At 38.4% G+C, this 21,011-nt stretch overlaps 2 protein-coding genes across 3 annotated transcripts; one reads left to right on the top strand and one right to left on the bottom strand.

Moving 5' to 3' along the window:
• Positions 1-79: 79 nt before the first annotated feature.
• ripk3 (receptor-interacting serine-threonine kinase 3) lies at positions 80-14,688 on the top strand. 2 transcript variants are annotated; one of them, XM_017709358.2, is made up of 13 exons: positions 80-319; positions 1,758-1,956; positions 2,139-2,454; positions 4,240-4,385; positions 4,487-4,536; positions 5,356-5,511; positions 8,728-8,810; positions 9,110-9,173; positions 10,029-10,084; positions 10,227-10,266; positions 10,369-10,466; positions 12,729-12,747; positions 12,884-14,688. In XM_017709358.2, the coding sequence occupies exons 2-13, from the start codon at positions 1,796-1,798 to the stop codon at positions 13,063-13,065; spliced, it is 1,371 nt and encodes a 456-aa protein (XP_017564847.1). In that variant the 5' UTR covers positions 80-319; positions 1,758-1,795; the 3' UTR covers positions 13,066-14,688. The 2 variants fall into 2 exon arrangements, with proteins under 2 accessions (XP_017564847.1, XP_017564848.1); XM_017709359.2 differs by lacking the exon at positions 1,758-1,956.
• Positions 14,689-15,492: 804 nt separating this feature from the next.
• On the bottom strand, positions 15,493-20,446 carry si:dkeyp-74b6.2 (cerebellin-1). Its single transcript, XM_017709363.2, has 4 exons — positions 20,302-20,446; positions 18,172-18,762; positions 17,242-17,361; positions 15,493-16,456 (listed from the first exon to the last, which is right to left on the bottom strand). The coding sequence occupies exons 2-4, from the start codon at positions 18,448-18,450 to the stop codon at positions 16,259-16,261; spliced, it is 597 nt and encodes a 198-aa protein (XP_017564852.1). The 5' UTR covers positions 18,451-18,762; positions 20,302-20,446; the 3' UTR covers positions 15,493-16,258.
• Between the last annotated feature and the right edge of the window lie 565 nt (positions 20,447-21,011).

Raw genomic sequence — 21,011 nt, forward strand, 5'->3', positions numbered from 1 at the left:
TTTTAAAATGAGGCACTTCTATCCGAGTACAAATTTAGTACAAGCTGATTATACAGTATACCAAGGAAACGTCGGTGACGTCACGTTCCTCCTTTTTCCTCACTGGCTGGTTGAGGAAGTGAAAGTAGTGCACCTAATACAATACTGCTGTTTTCTGTCTAACCGTCGCCATTTCAGCATAGAATCCTTAAAAAAGCACAGAAGCAGCATGTAGTGAGGCATGGCACTGCCTCGAGAACCTGTAAATAAGTTTACTAACATGTTCTAGGGGTTAATACCCTGTGGGGTTAACTCTCTCTCCACCCGGACTATGAGTCAGGTAAGCTGGGTTACGTTACGTTGGATTTTGCCTGTAACGATCCTTTGACTTATTACAGTGTAATAATATATGAGCTTCAATATATGATAACTTTCATGGATAGATTTTTGATAAGATAGCACAGTTTAGGGAAAGGTTAAAGGGAAAGTCCGCGCTTTTTTAAAAAATTTCTGTATAAATAAATCGTTAAGATGTAAACAAAGTCGTTGAGTGTGGTGTGGTGTGAAATAACGCCGTTCTGTAGAAACGTACCGAATCAGTATTGTTCACAGTGGTGATGATAGGAACCAGAAGTTTAAGTAGTTTAGAGGGCAATTCCACCAATTGTTCAAATTTTCTGTGTAATTCAGACCTTGAGATGTAAACAAAGTCATTCAGATTGGTTTGATGTGAAGTGTTCTGGTGTAGAAAAACTCACACAGATTTCTTTACAGTGGTGGTGATAGGAACCAGGGATCGCTGTGTCTACAACACAAATAGATATGTATATATTTTATGTACTATCCAAAACCACCAGTGAGTATACACATGTCCTCTGACTTTTTATATAGTGTTGATTCTGATAAAATAGTCAGAAATCTGCAAAAATGTTTTCCTCTGGGCCTATTTTACTTTACAACGCATGACATGTATTCCTCCCTAAAAGTGGATTAAAATACAATTTAAGCCAAAACTTTCTACAAAATTGTCATAAAACAATGTGTGAGACACCCAGCAGCGTATTCATAACCAATTCATCAGGTGGACGTCAATCTGTTTATGGCGGAGGGGTACACGCAGGGGCTCATAAGAAAAAATAGAGCCTAAGGAAGTTTTTTTTTTAACCATTATTTTTCCAAAGTCAACATGACAACATTACGTTGATGATATTGTAACCCCTGGTTCTAATCATCACCACTTTCTTTACAATGCACTTCACATCAAACCACTCAGAATGGTTCTGTTTATGGGCTGTCGAACAATTAAAATAAATAAACACGATTAACTACAGTATTTCGTCTCATACTGATCCTATTTGGTCAAAATTGACCTTAACGTGTTTTCTTTGTTAAAAGACATGCATTTTGTCATATATACTGTATGACAGGGCAACATAAGCTTCATCACAATGTAGTTATTATTATTCAATAATTCATTATTATGACATTACAGTATTTTTTATTGTGTGAATGCAGGGTTTAAAAGCATTAGTGACATTAATAATTTACCATATTAACGCATTAGGAATGCATTCAAGTTTACAGCTACTTTGTTAACGTCTCATTGAATGAATTATGCAGAAATTTTGAAAAATGAGTGGAATGCCAGGTTGTGGGTTGGCGGAATGAAGGTCATTTTAACAAACATTGAGTATCTAATAAATATTTAGCAATTTTAGCATCAGTGGACAAAAATAAAATGTTGATGAATTTTCTTCTTTTTTTTTTCTTTCTTAAAGTCTATTTGCAACAAAACCAATTCCCTACACAGTGAGAAATGGCACTGTTCTGCATCGTGCCACCTTTGATTCATGATGACTGTTTGTGTCCTGAGTCCTGGTATCCGATTGATTCTGGTGGATTTGGACAGATCTATAGTGCAAAACATGCAAAATGGGGGATGAAAATTGCCATAAAGTTATTACACTGTAAAGACAGGTAAAAACTGTTTGCTGTTTGTTGTGTTTGCCTTCTTGATTGAAACATTGTATATAATGTATATAATATCAAAAGCAAGTCATATGGAAAACCCCCGGACAGAAGACTTTATTGAGTATGCTTAAGGTGTGCCACAGTTTCTCACTTCTTTGTCCCTCCTTTCTTATTGTTCCCATTTCCAGTTCATCTCTTCTCCGAGAGGCGGACCTGATGCGTCATGGTGGGAGTCAACACGTGCTAAGAATTCTGGGGGTGTATGAAGGTCACCCACCAGGAAAAACCTCTACTCAGTTAGGTTTAGTAATGGAGTACATGGAGAGGGGCTCTCTGGCGGACCTCCAAAGGGTTCTGAATGGACCCCCTCCCTGGGCCCTCGCTTTCCGCATCATGCACCAGATCGCTCTGGGCATGAACTTCCTCCACCAGCTGAAACCGCCTCTGTTGCACCTGGACCTCAAGCCCAGCAACGTACTGCTGGACGACAGCCTCAATGCCAAGGTAACCTTAAATTGTCCTGACGCAACTGAAATTCAGAAAGTTTGTTTCACACTTAAAGGATTACTTGAAGGAAATTTGATACTTTTTGATACAATATGTATAGGGTGCACTGTGATCTCAAGGGTGGAAACCCATAACCTTTAAGGCATTGTGGGATTTTTTTTGAAGAAATATGTCTTTAAATCACCTTTTAATAAAGGTTTTGTAATAATCATTACCTTAGAAATGATTAAAGACAGAGTTATGAGCATAAAACAGAGACAGTCAGGCCTATAAGTATTTAACTGAGGCAGGTAGACTGGAACAGCAGGCCCAAAACTTCCAAATATGGATTTTCTACTCCATGAACAGACAGTACTGGCTTTGAAAGAGATCTTTGACAGTGAGTGCACCTGGCCTAGGAGCCGTGAGAAGTGTTGCCCATTCAGCGAAAACAAGCCTGCCATTAGAGAGCAAAAAAGATAAGAACCGGTAGAAACTAGCCCATCAATCAAAATGAATGAGGAGAGCACCCAACACTTGGTTAAGATGACCTCATGTGCCAGGATAAGGGAATTATATAAAATATAGGAAGGAAAGGTTCCTAAGAAAACTAGAAAAACAGTTCTATTGATTGGTGATTTCAGGATGTATCAAGAATAGGAGCTGCGATGATCTCACCCTTCTCACCCCAAGGAGGGGTGATGGCTTCACTCATAAGTGGTATAAAATGTATGGTTTTTGAAGTGTCTGTACATTTAGGCTTTCGGGCGCCAACTTGTCACATTGGAACTAATAAAGACGCCTTTTCTTCCCTTCGAACCGAATCTGCGGCTGAAGTTTAGTCTTTTCATCTGACTTTGATTGATTTTTCACTTTTCTTAAACTTTTGCAAAAACGTTAAATTAAAAGTAAAACTTTGATTTGACTTTAATTAATTAGCAACGTTTTTTCACATCGTCGGGAACTTCGGAGTGGAGGACGGAGTGCTTTCTGGTCCCGACAGCATACTTAGGAGAGTTAGTGAAAAATCAGCCAAATCAAAAGCTTTTTTGAACTTCTCTCAACCCAGTTAAACCACAACCAGGCTTTAAGTGAAGTCTTGTCCTTACCAAGGGGCATATATTATTATCAAACTGAAATAATACTATCATACGTTGAGATTAGAAGGATTAGGCATGCTACAGCTGGTGGTTGGTTAGTCTGTACTATAGACTGGGGTTCAATCCCCACCTGGGTAAACACCCTACACTATAACAATAAGAGTCCTTGGGCAAGACTCCTAACACTACCTCAGCCTGTGTAAAATGATCAAACTGTAAGTCGCTCTGGATAAGAGCGTCTGCCAAATGCCATAAATGTACAGCAATATTCAATCAAATCAGCTCCTGATATCTGCTTGAACAACCCTGTATGCCAATGACATTTTCCAAATGGCACAGTCTGTGAAAGAAAGTCAAGTCAGATCATGTATAATTTAAATTATTAAGTTGTAAAATACAAATAAAAAAAAATTGAGAGGCTGTTATGTGGCACTTGGGTCAGTTTTGGACAAAATGATCTGGCGCTTTGGCTTTGGTTGAGCTTGGATAGGAATGTCTTATACTGTATTAAAAATTTCAAGCATAATTAATGCACTAATCCATTGTAGCACGTGTGGCCATGAAAAGAGTAACCGGACAAAAATAGGAAAGAAATCGCTCATGCCACATAGTTATGCCACGCTTGCGACTACACAAAAAAGGGCCCCAGGCATTATTTTGCTGAATTAATCGTTGATCAACAGGTTGTAAATTCTGTTCTAAGCTCACAGATTTTGGCTTGGCAAAAGTGGCCCGGAGTGCTTCCAGAATGGACAGAGATGAGGAGACAGGTGGGACCTTAAGCTACATGCCTCCAGAAGCATTTCGGCTTTCTTCTTATACACCCAGCTTTTCCTCTGACATTTACAGGTGAGGAATGTGTATTAAGGGATCTGTGACTTTGACTGAGAGCATGGCCTCCTCCTCAGTGTATTTAATGACCTTGTTTTTCTTTTTGTACTTTGTCTCAGCTATGGTATACTGTTGTGGTCAGTCATAACCGGAAGGGAGCCTTATGACAGTGAGTATCCACAGCGTTTTTCAACCCCTTAACTTTTAACGACAGGTGGGTAAAAAGACCAGAATTTCCTCACTCTCATAACTTGATACAAGGGATGGGCGATGTGGAAGAAATAGTATATTATGATACTTAAAAAGATTTTTAGGATATGCTATAAGCATCACTTTTTTTGATGCACAAACAAACATGCTAGTAATTATACTAACAATATACCCAGAAATGCATATCGCTGTTGTCAGAACGAAACCTTGTATCTCCATTTTTGACATGTTTCAGTTTTTGGCATAAGTGAAAATGCCTGTTGCCCTTTATGTTGTGTGTCAATTTCATGATGGATAGACCAAAAGAAACAGCTCAAAATAACTTGGTAAAAAGTCTGGTTCCATTGACTTATGTTTAAAGTAAAATAGGTATTTTTCCTTTTCCTCTAAAGGTATCATTCTGGAGATGCAAGTTTTTCTTTCGACAACAGCGATATTGTGTATCGCAGTAACAAAAATGATCATGATAGCAGTAAAATATCATCATATTTTAATGCCTTACATATTATTTTCCCTGTAGTTACTGAATACTTTGTAGTAAGTACCGGATAATAGGCCATGAGTAAAAGATAAGCTTGAAATGAAATATTTAATTTATGTATTTTATGTATTTAAATTCATGTAAAACTTACACATTGTTTAAGTAAATATTATTATTACAGTGTAACAGAGTGAATTCTGAGCATTTCATTTGTTTAGGGTGGGTGGTAGATTCTTTCCTGGACATTCTCAGAATCTTCCTCTCTTTCTCTTTTCTTCACACATGGCTCTTCTTTAGGTGTGATATCTAGTCTGGTGAGGTTTCGCATCCCTGAAGGAGACAGGCCTGATCTGACCTCTGTGGACCGCAGCAAGGCAGATGGGCTTAGTCACTTGGTTGAGCTGATGCAGCGCTGCTGGGATGATAAGCCTGAACAGAGACCTTCCTTCAGAGGTGAGCTGCTACTGTAAGACTATACTAAAGGAACCAAATCATGCACTTGGAAAATTTACACTGTTAAAGGTTTAAATTGTTTGTTCGTATTTTTTCGTGTCATGAAAGCCAACACATTTGCCTATCGAGCTCAAAATTAGTGCTCGGAAACACACTGAATATTTTTTTTGTGTATTTATTACTTCCCAAGCTAAGGTTATCACTTATTCATTTGTATCTATCGAGAAAATTATAACCAGTGATAACAGCCAGGTTTACTAACTCAGAATGAACCCCAGTAATTATTTGAAAACTTGAAGTAAAAGTACTGAAATATTAGCTGGACAAACAACAATGTCTCATTATTTTATGTGCATTAGTATTTAGTATTTTATTTAAGTCATCTTTTCTTTTGGATGACAGCTTGAAGTCTTCTAGGCATTGACTGCATGATGTTTCACAACTGATGTTTGGATTTTTTCTTTTGGATGGCCAGAGCTAGATCCTGTTTCTTTCCACTCCTTCTGTACATTTTTGTCTTTTGATTATGGATTTTTCAGTGTAATATAAACATGTTTTCCTTGCCCAAAGACTAAACGACTCTATATTAAAGTTTTCTACAGCTAATGACATTTCGAGTGAGGTTGGTGCATCAGAGATCTCTGATCTGAACAAGCTCATTAGCTTTAGTGTTCAATGAAAGTTTTCTAGCTTGATGATGAAAAACTACTTTTGAGCACTGTATTTCAACCTCGAGTCTTAAAGACATTCTAAGCGATATATTAATTATAACATCTAGGTTCACTGGTCCCACATGCCCATGTCTGGTCGAATTGAGCTGTGTCTTAATATTTTGTCACATGTAAGCAGTTAGTTTAAAATGAGTTGCAAGGTGAATGAAGCTTAAATTTATAGGCACTAGTTTAGCACTTTGTGACTGTATGTTACTCTAAATGTGCAGCTGTAAAATATCACACATTGTTTCCTTCTGGACATTAAACTAAAATTCTTTTGACCAATAACAAACCATCATTAGATGATAATTAATCATTCACCAGCGGGCCTAAAATGGCACGAAACATTAAAAAATCTGTTATAAAATGGATAGTTGAGGTTCTGAAATCAGATTGGCTGAAACACATTTTGAGTTGCCGTATGACACTGCCAACTATAAAAACAGTTTTGGTCAACTACAATATTTTCATAGTTATGACTAAAAAAATGACCAAAGGGAATTACACAGTGCCTGGGCTGCTGGCAGACGCATGTGCTGAGAGAAGAGAGATTTATTAGAGGTAAATCCATACTCAGGGTCTAAACAGTCCAGGGTCAAGAGCCAATACGGAGAGAACGAGGGACAGACATGACAAAAAGGAACACAGGCTAAACACAACAGAGAACAGAAAATACAATGGAGGCCAGAAAAATCAAACACCATACAATACAAAGACCAGCAAACAACTAGGAAAAAACACAGGGATTAAATACTAGAACAGGGTTAACAAGACACAGGTGGTTAATGTCCTCCGCTCCGAAGAACCTGACGATGTGGAAAAAACATTACTAATTAATTAAAGTTAAGTCAAAGTTTTGTTTTTGATTTAATCTGTTCTCTAATGTAAAAAATGGGTAGCGAATTAAAAAGATTGAAAAAGCGTTCTTGCAAAAGTTAAAGAAAAGTGAATCAATCTTGCAAAAAAGTCAAAGTCAGATGAAAAAAACTTCAGCTGCAGGTTCGGTTAGTCACACAACGGGGAAATTTCACCTCCGCATTTAACCCATCTGTGAAGTGAAACACCACATACTCACTAGTGAGCACACACACACACGGGGACAGTGAGCACACTTGCCCGAAGCAGTGGGCAGCCCAATTCGCAGCGCCTGGGGAGCAGTTGGGGGTAAGGTGTCTTGCTCAAGGACACCTCAGTCATGTGCTGTCAGCTCTGGGGATCAAACTGGCGACCTTCCGGTAACAAGACTGGTTCCCTAACCTCCAGCCCAAAGTGGCCCGAAAGCCAAAATGTACAGACACTTCAAAAACCATACATTTTATACCACTCTTGGGCGAGCTCATCACCCCTCCCGGGGGTGAGATCATTGCCCCACCTTTTTGATACATCCTGAAATCACCTCGGTTACCAATAGAACTGTTTTTTCTAGCTTTCTTAGGAACCCTTGTTCCTAGGGATATCAACAAATATTTTTTTATATATACTTCCCTTATCCTGGCACACTAGGTCATCTTGACCAAGTGTTGGCTGCTCTCCTCATTAATTTTGAGTTATGGGCTAGTTTCTACCAGCTCTTATCTATTTTGCTCAGTAGCGGCTGGCTTGTTTTCGCTGAATGTGCAGCATTTCTCAGACTCCTAGGCCAGGTGCACTCACCTTCAAAGATCTATTTCATAACCTACACTATCTGCTCCTGGAGCGGAAAGCCCATATTTGGAAGCGTTGGGCCTGCTGTTCCGGCAAATGGGTATATTTCTCTCTGGGTCTGTTTCTCTCTTTGTAATGCTCATAACTCTGTCTTTGATCATTTCTAAGTTAATTATTATTACAAAACTTTTACTAAAAGGTGATTTAAGGACATATTTCTTCAAAAACTCCTCACATTAACAAGAGGGTTAACAAGACACAGGTGAGAACAATCAAGGGCAGGGTCTGGAAACAAGGGGGCAGGACAGGGAAGAATCAAAACAAGGAAGCACATGGACAAGACCAGAAGTAAACAAAAGCACATGGAGGACTGGGAGGGGCCAATCATGACACTTGTATTCTGAAGTTCTAAAGTTATGTTTTCCACTCATTACTAACCCAAGTAATTGTTAAGGAACGTAAATGCTATGAGCAGGGCTAGCTGGTGCTCCAGGTCTCTTTAATTTGCTCACCCATGTGTGATTTTCTCTCCCTGCATCACGTTTTCACAGGGACGATACAGTCATCTGTCCTGCTGTTTACAGGTGTTTGCTTTCAAATATGGTACACTGTTGTAGTTGTGCTGTTGTCCTCTTGAAAGGTGCTGGTAGGTCTATGTGTCAGAACCAATTGCCCTAATGCTTGCAGTTAAAAAATGTCCTCAATTTGAAGGATAAATATGCAGATTGAAAAAGGAACTGTTGGTCCCACCATTGTTTATTTGTCATTTTGTGCCTTGTCCTTGTTTTTCTATTGTGTTTTAGTTCGCTGAGTATTTTATCACATTTTGTTGCTTATTTGTTTTTTATGTTCATTTCAGATTGTATTAAGGTGACTGAGGAGGTGTACACATTGCACAAGAAGGAAGTACATGACAGTGTCTGTGCTGTTCAGAAAAAGCTGGTACAAAACTCTAATTATACTTGTAGTTTAAGCTTTGTTTCTCTTTAATGGTAAAGGTATGGTACGCAGAATTGTGTTTCACACATTTTAGCTGATGTTGAAGGTGTTTTTCAACCTTAACCTGCAATGAATTATACTTTGTATAAGCTTTTTGAAGTTTATGTTCCTGTACTTTCTCATTCTTATAATTTAAAAGTATTCTTTATAGATTTCGTATGCATTATTAAAATTTACATTGCGAGAATGAGGTTAGTGCTCTTTTTAAATGCATCACACTTTCTCTCACTCATTTTGTATAGGATAACAAAGACGAAGTCAGTTCCAGTATGGAATCGCTCCATGTCACCTCCAAAACACAGAACGGTAAATTCTGCTCTGTTGGCCGTTTGGCACCTTATTTAATGCAAATCTATGCTGGATTCCTGCACATATAGTTCAACTAATCATGTTTGGTTGGGAAATAACCAAACCGTGCAGGACTCCAGCCCTCAGGTCACTACTGATTTAAAGGATGGGCAGCTGAACTTTTCATTCACTACTTACCTTTTTACTGCCATTAGGTTTAGAATAATTACTAAGACTTGAAAAATAGTTACCACTAGAACTGAAGTGAAGCAGGCCACCTAACAATAGTAGCATTATGCATGCGGTGCTTAATCATAGATCTTGTGCATTGCATGCATTTTTGGGTTTTTTTGTTTTCAGAAGTTTGATAATCCTGCTCATTTCTGAAGCCTGTGAATGCAGACAGAAATTTGCATTAATGCGCTTGAAAATTCTGCAACTTTTTAAGCTTAAAAAAGTAAGGAACCTGGTTAACTTTTCATTTTTTAATTTTTGAATTAATTGCACTTCTAGTATTAACAGCAGAATAATTTGTGGGTATATTTGTTATTATTTGAAGTTCAGTGAACTCTTATTTCTTTTTTCACTGTAAAAAATGCATCAACTCAAAATGATCCTCTGGTTTTTGAGTTTACTCAACTCCCTGTAGTCAAAAATTCTTCTAACGAATAATTTTGATTTGTGCATTTCAATTAGGTCAACAACATAGTTTAAGTTGAGGTTACTCAGGGCGCCTTTAGTCAGTTTCTACTCAGCAGACTCCTTAGGACATAAATACTTTTGCGATTTTAATATTGACTTGTATCTACATCACTTATTCTATATGAAGGAATTCTGCGTATCTGATTTGTTCTCCGTCTGTTTCTTCCCTAGGGTGCATTAAAGAAAACTCTCATTATTCTGTGAAGACTGAGCTAACACCTGTGCAGGTATTCATTTCTAAAAGGGGATGTTTAAAGGGGGAAGTAAGGATTATCTATAAGATCCACCTTTGTTATAGTTATATGTATATATATAGTATATGTATATATATGTATATATATAGTTATAATAAGTCTACTGTCTTTTTAGGCCACAGGCAGTGCTGCAAACCCAAGGCCCAAAGAATCAGGTAATGTGAACCAGTCTAACCAGTTAACCAGTTAACTGTGGCTTTGTTATTTGATCGCTCTCCATAACTAATAAACTTTTTGTCTGCATATCATCGTGACAGAGACGTTTGCTCGTCAACGTACTCCAACTTCGTCAGGAGACAATCACAAACCAGTTGCCAAAGCACCACCCACCATGCATAAGCCTCTGATGACCCAGGTCTGGAATAAATCTTATTCAGTCACACTAATAAACCTTTCTCACAGAGAGTCACGCAGCTTTCAGGATAAGCTCCAGTGATTAAGCAGGTATACTATGGTTTTTGTGCATTTCCAAGCGACACAAGCAATTCATGCTGATTCATACACAACTTAAAGGAGGATGTTGTAACGATGTGTGGCATTTGAGACTGAGAGAAAGCTTGGCTTGAGACCTTAGCTGCTAGCTTTTGTTGTGTGTTAGAGCCATACAGCACTAAAATAACGTGATGGCTAACCGATATGTAGAAAATTATCAGCTTGCAATTCAGCAGTTGTAGTAAGCCTGCCTGGCTATAAGTTAGTCTAATAAATTTACATCACGCATAAAAGATCAGCTTTCTTTTTATATTGCAAAATATAATTTCATAATTTCAATATAATATACAAAAAACATTGGCGTATGTGTGGTGTTTGGGAATATGCACATACAGTACTGTGTGAAAGTCTTAGGCACCCAAGGCACATTTTCAAAATCAATTTATTTGTGTAGTTTGTGTTTATTTGCTGAGAAAAGTGTTACTATTTGAATATACAAAATGTATAGATTATTATTTAATATATATATATATATATTTATATATATATAAAATAAATAGTGATTTTCTGGATGTGAGTGTGTTTGTTTAACCATTTTCAAGCCTCTTTTCAAGCCCAGTATTATATGTAGTTAAAAAGCAGCTCCTGGTTTGACCAATCAGTGCTTCAGTAAGTTGTGCTCATGATGTAACTGATGATATTAACAAGTCTCCGTGGTGGCTGTGAAGGTGTCAAGGAAAAATATGGACCCAAGAAATTCTTGTTACTTTTTATTGTTTCTATGTTTATTTGAATTATGAATGTGACTTTATTCTAATGTATATTGTGATAAACTCACTGCTGAGGTATATTGTTTAAAAATTTGCTAAGATGTGCCTTAGCAAATTGACAGCAGTTTTTTTAGTTTTTATTTGAGTTTTTTTGGTATTTATTTTTTTATGGGCCAATCTGAATGAAGATAACATCGCAGATCAGCAAACTTTTCCTAAACATATTTAAAGCAGGTACTTTTGTACCCTAGGATTTCATAATGCCACATGCTACTGCACAATTTGTCTTCAGTTTAACTAGCCAGCTGTCTAACGTGCTGATGTTAACTTGCCTCATTATAACATTGTTAACAAGTGAGCTGACATTTATGTTAGCGTGCAGTTTATGTAGTTGACAGGTTTCAGGACTGCCGCTAAAGCTGGACACCATAGTTAACTTCACCAGAATGTGGTGCCTTAATGACGCTGATCAGTGGAACACATTGAAACAGAAGGGTACTAAAATGTGAAGCGAGCGGTGACCTTGTTTTCCTTCGTCTATTCTTTTTCATGCACATTGTTAAGACAACCAGTCAGTTTGTTTTGTAATTCTTGTAGGATTTGGCGATTTCTGTGGACCACTGTAACAGTTATTAGAGCTAAACGATCCATCTACAATTGACTTAGTTTACTTACATTTTTAGAATTGTCTCTGTTTATATAAGTGGTCTTGAAAGAAGGTGTCCACCAAATGTTGGACACACCATTTGCCTTTGGTATTGTAAGCAACAGATTTTAGAACTTATTGACATTATTCATATTTGCATTGTTGCTGAACTAAATGAAGTAAGTTTCTTGTCTCTGAGTGTACCAGAGTATTATATGCAACATTATTATGCAAGGCAGATTATCTCCAAAAATCCCCCTTAAAGAAATTTGTTGTTGTACATCTTTTTGACTGCTCATGAATTTTCACATCTGTCACTTACTAACCTTAAAATATGTTAGCTTAGTGTTAGTACACTACAGTAACATGACTTCTGTCGTAGTTATTTGGAGTGAAAGTCATTAAACGCTACTAGCACTTAAGGTGAAACGAAGTCCCTTTCTGTGAGAAAATCTATTATCCATTACTTAAAAACTTGGAGGCATATTTGAGGAATATTGCAGCATTTTAGCCTAATCTGCTATATTTGTAACATGTTGCCTTGTTTTCTGCTTACAGAAAAAAAAACATTGAAACATTGAAAACACATTGATCTGCTGTTCATCAGCTTCTATTATAAGTGTGTTGAGTCAATAGGGAAATGCATTCAAATTAGTTTGTAATTGTATTTACAGTACACATGTGGCAGATTAGATTAAACAGTGCTGGATTGTTCATTTAATACAGTATGCAAATTTAACTTAAAACTCTTTTTTTTATCTCCTCCCAGCGCCAATACTCAACACCAGGTAAGTGCTAGTCCCACTCACAAAAGCATACAAAACTCTACGGCCCACATCAAACTCGTCCTCGCTTAAAAGGGACCTGAAACCAGTAGCTCAGAAATGTACAGACTTCCTTTTTCTTCATTTTCCTTCCTCCTAGGCAATGTGAGCATCAGCCTGTCAAACGTCACCGGAGTGCAGATTGGCAACAACAACTACATGAATATGAATTTACCACGTCAGAGACAGAGGCAGAGATACCCGACAGCTCCCTCTCATGTCAATCTTCCAAGTTCTCATCAACCCTCCAAATATCAACAGAATTCACAACATAAACCATAACTACGTTTCTGTTAGACATTTGGCTGCTTCATTGATTGTGTCACACAAAAACTTCAGCAAAATAATCAAACTTGCACAGTTTTTCCCCAACATAATTGATCCACTAAGACATGTTTGATGTCCACTTTTTGATTCTTTAGCTATGAGGCTATGAGCTATCACAGAATGGAAGTCTGCATCACCAGAAATCTTCTTGGGGTTAGACTGCTGTTAACTTCTAACAGAGCACAACTAAAGAAGCAAACATTGGACACTGAACATTTCTAGCCATGTTTTGGCTAATGGCAAAATTGTGTACATTTGATTTTTGGATGAACCACATATCTGTGAACCACAGATTAGGCCTGTGTCAGTAGCAAAGTCGGGCAAATTGTGGGCAAATGACTGTGCTTATTTTTTTTTACCCTCACTTTACCGCTTCATCCTGTATCATTATGCTCCGTTACACTGAAGCAGATGTGGGAGAAATCACAGTGATGAGTTGAGCCAGTACAGTAATCTTTCATCTGTCTGTGAAACTGTAATTAATGTAGCAAAAAAGAATGGAATTGCAAACATCACACACTCATTATTGTCTGAAGGTTTGTAGCCGCTTAGCTTATCCTGTTGCTTTCTTCTCTCAAAGACATTCGGCTGAGGCTGTTTAAAACTAACTGTTTCACCTGATGAATGAGAGCTGAGACGTCACTGGAGTTCCCCCACACCAAACTCATAAAACCATGTCTTTATGGACCTTGCTTTGTGCACAGAGAAACATAATTGTCTAAGATGTCTATAGACTGTAGTATTAACGTTACCCTTCACTGCAAATAAGGTGCCCACACTCTGAGCCCCAGACAATTATCCCTCCTCTACCAAACTTTACTGTTGTCGCTATGCATTGTGGTACGAAGCGTCTTCCTGCCATCCACCAAATTTTCTGTTCCACCTTAATTGGTGCTGCAGTTACGTTCTATGTATGCATCATTAAGGTAACTGCAGCACCATTTAAGGTGGAACTGAAAAGTTGAATAAGGAGCTGGAGAATATAAAGCCAATTTAAGGCTCATGAAAAGAGGAACAAGATACTATCTAGCTGCTCCAGTATTAAAACTTTGCTCCATTTCAAAGAATTATGACTACAGTGATGATTTTTTTCAGTATGTCAGGTCGAGTGTCCCCGAGTTTCTTTGTGTGAAATAGGTAAAATAGGTAAGATGTGTGAAACATTAGCCATTTACCTGATATTACTTTGTGTAACCCACACATTTTCATAATATCACTGTAATCTGTAATTACTCAACAAATTGGGCAAATTACATGTAGAGCAGTTTGATCTCTGCTGTTCCTCTTTATAACCAGCTCTGGTGCTGTTTTGCTTACAATTAAGTGGGGTTGAAACGTCTGTCCCTTTGATTATGGGTGCTAAAAGGCCATTGCATCTATGTAGAAAATTACATCAGTTATTTTACTTTTTTACTTTAGTAATTCTGACCAAAAGTGTGCAAATGCTGTAGGTTCAGTGATGCGTATATGTAGGCTCGTCTTGGTTTGGTTTGAATGCATGGGTGAACTGGCACTGCTGCTACGGTACTGTGAAACCAGTTTTAGGAACTGTTTTCTATTAAAATTTACCATCCCAAATATCTGTTCTTGCCTCTCACTCTGCACAGGGCCTCTGTTTTGCCTTTATTCGTGTATAGAAGCACATATTAAAAGATTATAGGCAAATTCTGACAGTTGTGAGATATTGCTTATATGCTGGCAATTCTAAAACGGGAAAGGTAAATTGGTTCTTCGCCGAACCATCTGTTGATGTGACAATGTTTTATTCTAAGTAAACTTCGACCATTTTTGTTGGTCTATTCATGGTGAAATCTCCACAGGATATAAAGAGCAACTGGCATTCAAAAATATCATGTCCATATCACTTGAAATTGATGTATTATGTAAATATTGTTAAAGTTTTAAAACATACCATTTGCTCCCTGGTTCCAACACTCCATATGTGCAAGATAATCTGCAAAAAATGGCCCGTTTAGAATTTACTGTTTTTGTGATGTCACGACGACCCATGCAATTTCTATTAATTCTAAGAGAAAAGAATTGTTTGGTACATAAACTTTTACAAATATCATAAAAAGACCCTTTAAAGGTGCAAGCAAATTCTCTTCGATGTCCTGTAGCGTCGTGGAACTCTGACTCTAACAAGCACTGACAGCGCTCATGGCGTACTCAGCAGGGTTCTGGCACTCTGTTTGCCAACTCCCCCATCTGCTACCGGAATCTCACGGACACTGAACCGCACGATCAGCACAAAGAATTAATGTCCCAGCATCCTCGACAAAACTTGGAAGCTGGGGGGGTGTTCCTGACCACAGGATGGAACAGCTGGTAGTAAAAGATATAGAGACCAACACAAGCAGCTTGGAGAGAGAAGACACCACATAAATCTTCTAAATAGTAGTTTAATTAAAGGACAGGAAATTCTAAGACGACATTCCATTGTTCTGTATAGTTACACACTTTTAAAGTTCTTTGGAGAAGTGCCATAGGGCAGTGGTCACCAACCCTGGTCCTTACACATATTTCTAGGTTATATACCAGTTTAATGTTTTTTTTTTAGTTCTACAAGCTGAGAACCTTTTTAGAAACCTTTATTTTTAAGAATATGCATGTCTAAGCATTCCACTTGGCCTCTATGTAATGTGCTATACCCCATACTGGCTAAACAGGACATGGATCAAGGGATCTGTGCCAATACAAACATCAAAACTTTAATATGCATGACCATAGCCAAGATTTACATTGGAACCTGCAGTCCTTTGGCAACCTGATCATAGAAATGTATCTGGCTCTCTTCTGACCTGTTTTGCCAGATTAACAGATGGCGCTAGTGATAATAAATAGAATCAAGTCTGTGGCCATGTATCCACCTGTTTCCATTTGCACTTTGATCTTAATAAAATGGCCACATCAGACATTGGATGATGTCACCAGTTTGTCCAAGTGTCTTCATGATCTGGTTCAGAGGGCCTTTAGGATGAAGCCATGCAAATGTGATGATAAGGAACAGCTACTGAAATCACCAGCACAAGACAGAGAAGAGGAGAAGGGTAAGTACATCAAGAATTCTTTGAGATCATAGCTGGGATTTCTTTGAATCTGTAGGTTCAGTTCAATTAGATTTGTTCTCCTTCTCTGCTAGCGCCTTCTATAAAGGGAAAACAAGAAACCCAGAGAAAGTGGAGTACTTCCAGCCGCCCATCAGGTTTCCTCGCTCAAGTTTGAGGTAGGCCTTGTCCCCTCTCTCCATGGTAACCAACCCTGCATTGGTTGCCGCCTCGCGTGTCACATCCTGGTCACCTGCAAATGCAGATATCACTGGCCATCCATTCAACACTAGACTTACCTAAGGGGAGAGACAGACGGGGTGAAGTAAGCAGGGCGGTCATGACAGTCATGATGAAACTGTCAAACCACAAACGGAGTCAGCCGTCAACCATCACCGCTTTGGCCAAATACAAGACCCAACCTCTAAAAAATATAATATCTTCTCAAGTATTTGTTTTCCTACCACATAGACTTTCCTCCCTTGCTAAATCAGTTCTACAAGACACTGGAGCTTGAAATTTCCGAATTCAAGAAAAGTTTGACAGTTCAAGAAAATGCAGTATGAAAGTGAACCAAACTGATCCAACATCACCCAAATTGTCAAACAAAACCCATTGTTGCTTACAGCAACAATATTAGTCATTAGATCAAAGACAAATAGATATGAACGTATCTGGTATAACATAATCAGAATGCGATGTGGTTCTGGTATAACCTTCACCTGTTTAATCCTTTTTCTTTACATAAAACACGTTACACATATTGAACATGTAACAATCTTTTTGGCATTTGCCATACTATTGCGTTTTGTTTCCCACGCATCCGCTTTCTCAGGAGCGTGGGCCTTCGTGCTAAATTCTGTCCACAGCATGAGTGGGTGGCTCGAGAACGCCAGACTAAAACCAAGGTATATGAAAGTATCTTAAAGTAAAGAGTAACTAACTAAAAAAACTGGGCAAAATCTATTTGTGGGAAGGAGTCTGTTAGTATCTGTCCCTGAGGCCAAAACGTATTTGGGAAAATATTTCCAGGTTGCTTTATTTACAATATACTTCAATATAATAGTCCGTCTTTGTGCCTTACCTGTATTGTCTGTCTATTGTAAACTTTGACCACATGGAAGCTGAAGCTGTAAACGCCTTTCCTAGGTGCCAGAAAGATGCTCCTCGCTGGGTCAAAGTGGCTGCCGACGTTCACCAAGACCTTACGGAGCGCATAGTGAAACAGGCTGCTAAGTCAGTTGTTCTTACTTACATGGTCATCTACCAATAAGCTCACAATCATATCAATAAACAGTTTATCACTATCTTCATGCATTCATCTACTGACTGATCCATCCATCCACCCCTCCCTCTGTCTATCCACCTACCTGTCCATTCAATCCTCCACCCGTCTATTTAGCCACTCCCAATTCTACGAGTTCATTAAACTGTTGTTTATGTGCTTCTCATTCATCACCCATCCATTCACCCACCTGTTCATCCATCTATCCTTCTGTCTAGCCATCTCCCTGCCCGTCTAACCACCTATTAACCCATCTATTCTACCAATTTGACAGATTTGTTAAACATTTATCTACTTTAACCACTACCCACTACTTTATCCATCTACCCACCCTTCTAACCATCCATTCATTCATTCGTTTAACCTCTCAAAAATGTATAAGTTCATTAAACAATTGACTACTTTCATTATTCTTTCCATTTATCACCCATCCATTTATCCATTCACCTACCATTAATTATTTATCTACCACTTATTCTTCTATCTACCCACCTGCCCATCCATGCATTCATTTATCTACTGACCTGTCAGTCCATCTTTCTGTCCATTCATCTACTAATTATCCATCGATGCATCTATTCAACCACTCCCGATTCTACACCATTTTTCCCATCCATCCATTTACCTGCCCACTATCAATTCATTCTTTCAATCATCATCCATCAACCCATCCATCCATGCAGCCATTCAACCATTTATCCACACATTGCTTTCCTCTTCATCACTCACCTGGTCAAAGTAGATGGTCATCGTCCGGTTGCTCATCTCTGAAGGTTCGTGGTTAGTATTGCGAATGGCTGAAAAGGCCACTCGTCCAGTACCAGAGCGCACTGACATGCCCAGTGCATTACTGGCTGGTTCTGTGGTAGGAGTGGAGTCGCACACTACCAAACATTTCCCCTCCAGAACAATAGGCTCAGTGTCATTCTGGCTTCTGACCACCAGTGGAGACAGAAGGAGGAGTCCAGCCAGAGCCAGCACAAGGTGATAAAATGCAGGCCTGTCCATCTCTTTGAAGTATTTTACAACTTAGCTTGTGGGTAGTTGTGGGAATTATGGATAAAGGTCACAGATCCAAGGATTCTCTGTGTTGCATTAATGTAAATTGTCAAACTACAGGTCACAGTCTCTGCCTGAACCCTGAACCTCTTCAGTATTCTTGATGTTCTTTTACAGTGCTGGTTCTGTCCAGCTTATTTAACTTCATTCATATTTTGTTTTTTAAAATCAGAGTTAGCTTTCTTCTGTTGCTTGTTCAGATCAACAGGTCTTCCATGCTTATCAAGTTCCCACAGTGTGCAGATAGTGGCAGAGTGATACCTAAGAAGAGAGAGACTAAGGTTTTCATTTGTCATAGCCTTGAACTCAGTTCAACCAGTTCAAGCATATAACATCGTTCTCAGTTTCAGATTATGGAGGAATTTAACAAACCCAATTCAAGCGGCACCAGCCTGCAAGGTAAAAAGGCCAACTTGTGAGGCTGCAAGAGGATGATGTCATAGTTTGGCAGAGATAGAAATCACAAGGGCCATGCTCGCACATGCACACGAACACCAGCAGGCCAATCTGTGCCTACTGAGAAACCATCTGACTACTAAACACCAACTCCAAAACATTCCTACATGCAGACCAACCCAAAAGCACTATAACAAAAACAATACAAGCACAACTGTACATCGCAGCCCACCACACCCACTGGCACATACTGACACATATAAACACATACCATCAACAAAAGTCATAAACGAAAATCTCTGACACTAATTACCACAAATCTTGACACTACTAATATTTAAAGACTGCAAATAGTACATTTAGAAACTGAAAGATGTTTAAAACACTGCTAATGCTACACTTAACTGCTACTCTTACATTGCGAACGCTGCAAACCTACATTTAAAGCTTTTAGATATAATTATAAGGTAGAGCCTTGCTTATGTTACTGAAACACTGATAATCCTGCATTTAAAACTGCTAATCCTAACTTTAGCCACACTACTAATCCTGTATTTTGAATACTGCTGATCATATATTTATACTATCCTTTCAAAACTGACAACTACATTTAAAATTTTGCTAATGTGACATTTAAGCAGTAATCCTACATTTAAAACATGGCTAATTCTGCAGAAACACTGCAAATCCCATGCTATAACACTCTCAATCCTACATTAAGACACTGATAACACTGAATTTAAAATTCTAATTAAAACACTAATTCTACTTTCAAAAAATAGCCAGTGCTACATTTTAAACTCTGCTAATGCAATTTTTATAAATGAAAACTACTAATCCTGCATTTAGAACAGTGCTAACCCTGCTAGGAAACCCAGCATAGGCCGGCATGTCTAGTCACCAGCAAAGCTCACATATTTTGGATGCTGGTTTGCTGGTCAACCAGCATGACCATACTGGGTGACCAGCTAAACCAGCACCAGACCAGCATAAACCAGCATGGAATTCATGCTGATCTGTGTTTTTTTCAGCAGGGAATATTACATTTAAAATATTGCTAATGATACATTTAAAGTGCATTATAAACAATACTAAGCCAAGCATTTACACTCTTACATCTAGAACAATGCTAATACTAGATTTAAAACTTTTCTGATTCTATATTTAAACACTGACAATCCTATATTAAATGACTACTATTACTATTATTTTAGTATTCTACAGTTAAAAGGTGGCTACTGTTCCATTTTCAACCCTGTTAATTGTACTTCATGCTGATTCTATGCTGGAAACATTTCAGATTCTGTATTTAAAGCACTGGCAGTTCAGTATTTGGTCTATGTAGTTCACTTGCCCAGCGCTTGGAGAAATGCCAGCAGGGAAAGATGTAAACTGAAAGCTTACCATCCTCTGGATGAGCCTCCACAACCCACTGCAGTGATCAGGAACTTGTGTCCATATCAAAAGAGGGGCCGATCTTAACTGTTCCAGGGCACTGCTGCACCCCCTCCCCCTCTCTCCCTCTCTCTCCCTCTCTCTCCCTCTCTCTCTCTCTCTCTCTCTCTCTCTCTGCCAGGAAACCCCTCCGTTCAACTCATTACATCACATCTATTTTTTCCCATTTTTCTCACAGGACCGAACACCGTCCTCCTACACACTCACACTCTTTCTCTCAGTCTGTTATTTATATCAGCTAATCTTTTACCTCTGCCATCAGCCACCTGAACCCCAACTGTTCAGTTTAACGTTCTGAAGAGTTTTATTTAGAGAACACAGAAAACAACAACACAAAGACTGGAAAACACAACAGTATGATTTGCAACATGGATTGAACTCAGTAAATACCTTTTAGCAATGAAACAATTAGCCTAAAAAAGAATGCCCATTAAAGGCACTGGATGAACTACACTTGGTATTGAGGGCAGTGTCACTGACCGCAAAGCGATGGGTGTCAAGCTGATTTCTGACCATTATCTACAGTGACAAACATACACTCTTCAAAAGAGATGGTGCTAAAACGTTCTTCAGACAGATAGAGAATGTGCTATAGATGGTTCGATATAGAACCTTTTTGAAAATGTTTCTATATAGAATCGTTTATAGCACATTTGTGC

Source organism: Pygocentrus nattereri, chromosome 22, assembly GCF_015220715.1.
Source record: "Pygocentrus nattereri isolate fPygNat1 chromosome 22, fPygNat1.pri, whole genome shotgun sequence".
In the NCBI taxonomy this organism is placed as follows: Eukaryota; Metazoa; Chordata; class Actinopteri; order Characiformes; family Serrasalmidae; genus Pygocentrus; species Pygocentrus nattereri.

Coding starts and splice junctions, on each gene's coding strand:
- ripk3 (XM_017709358.2), top strand. CDS start 1,796: ATGGCACTGTTCTGCATCGTGCCACCTTTGATTCATGATGACTGTTTG. Junction 10,085..10,226: donor CTGAGCTAACACCTGTGCAG/GTATTCATTTCT, acceptor CTGTCTTTTTAG/GCCACAGGCAGTGCTGCAAA. Junction 10,267..10,368: donor CCCAAGGCCCAAAGAATCAG/GTAATGTGAACC, acceptor TCATCGTGACAG/AGACGTTTGCTCGTCAACGT.
- si:dkeyp-74b6.2 (XM_017709363.2), bottom strand. CDS start 18,450: ATGGACAGGCCTGCATTTTATCACCTTGTGCTGGCTCTGGCTGGACTC. Junction 17,362..18,171: donor TGACCATCTACTTTGACCAG/GTGAGTGATGAA, acceptor GCGCTCCGTAAG/GTCTTGGTGAACGTCGGCAG. Junction 16,457..17,241: donor ACAATAGACAGACAATACAG/GTAAGGCACAAA, acceptor CTCTCCCCTTAG/GTAAGTCTAGTGTTGAATGG.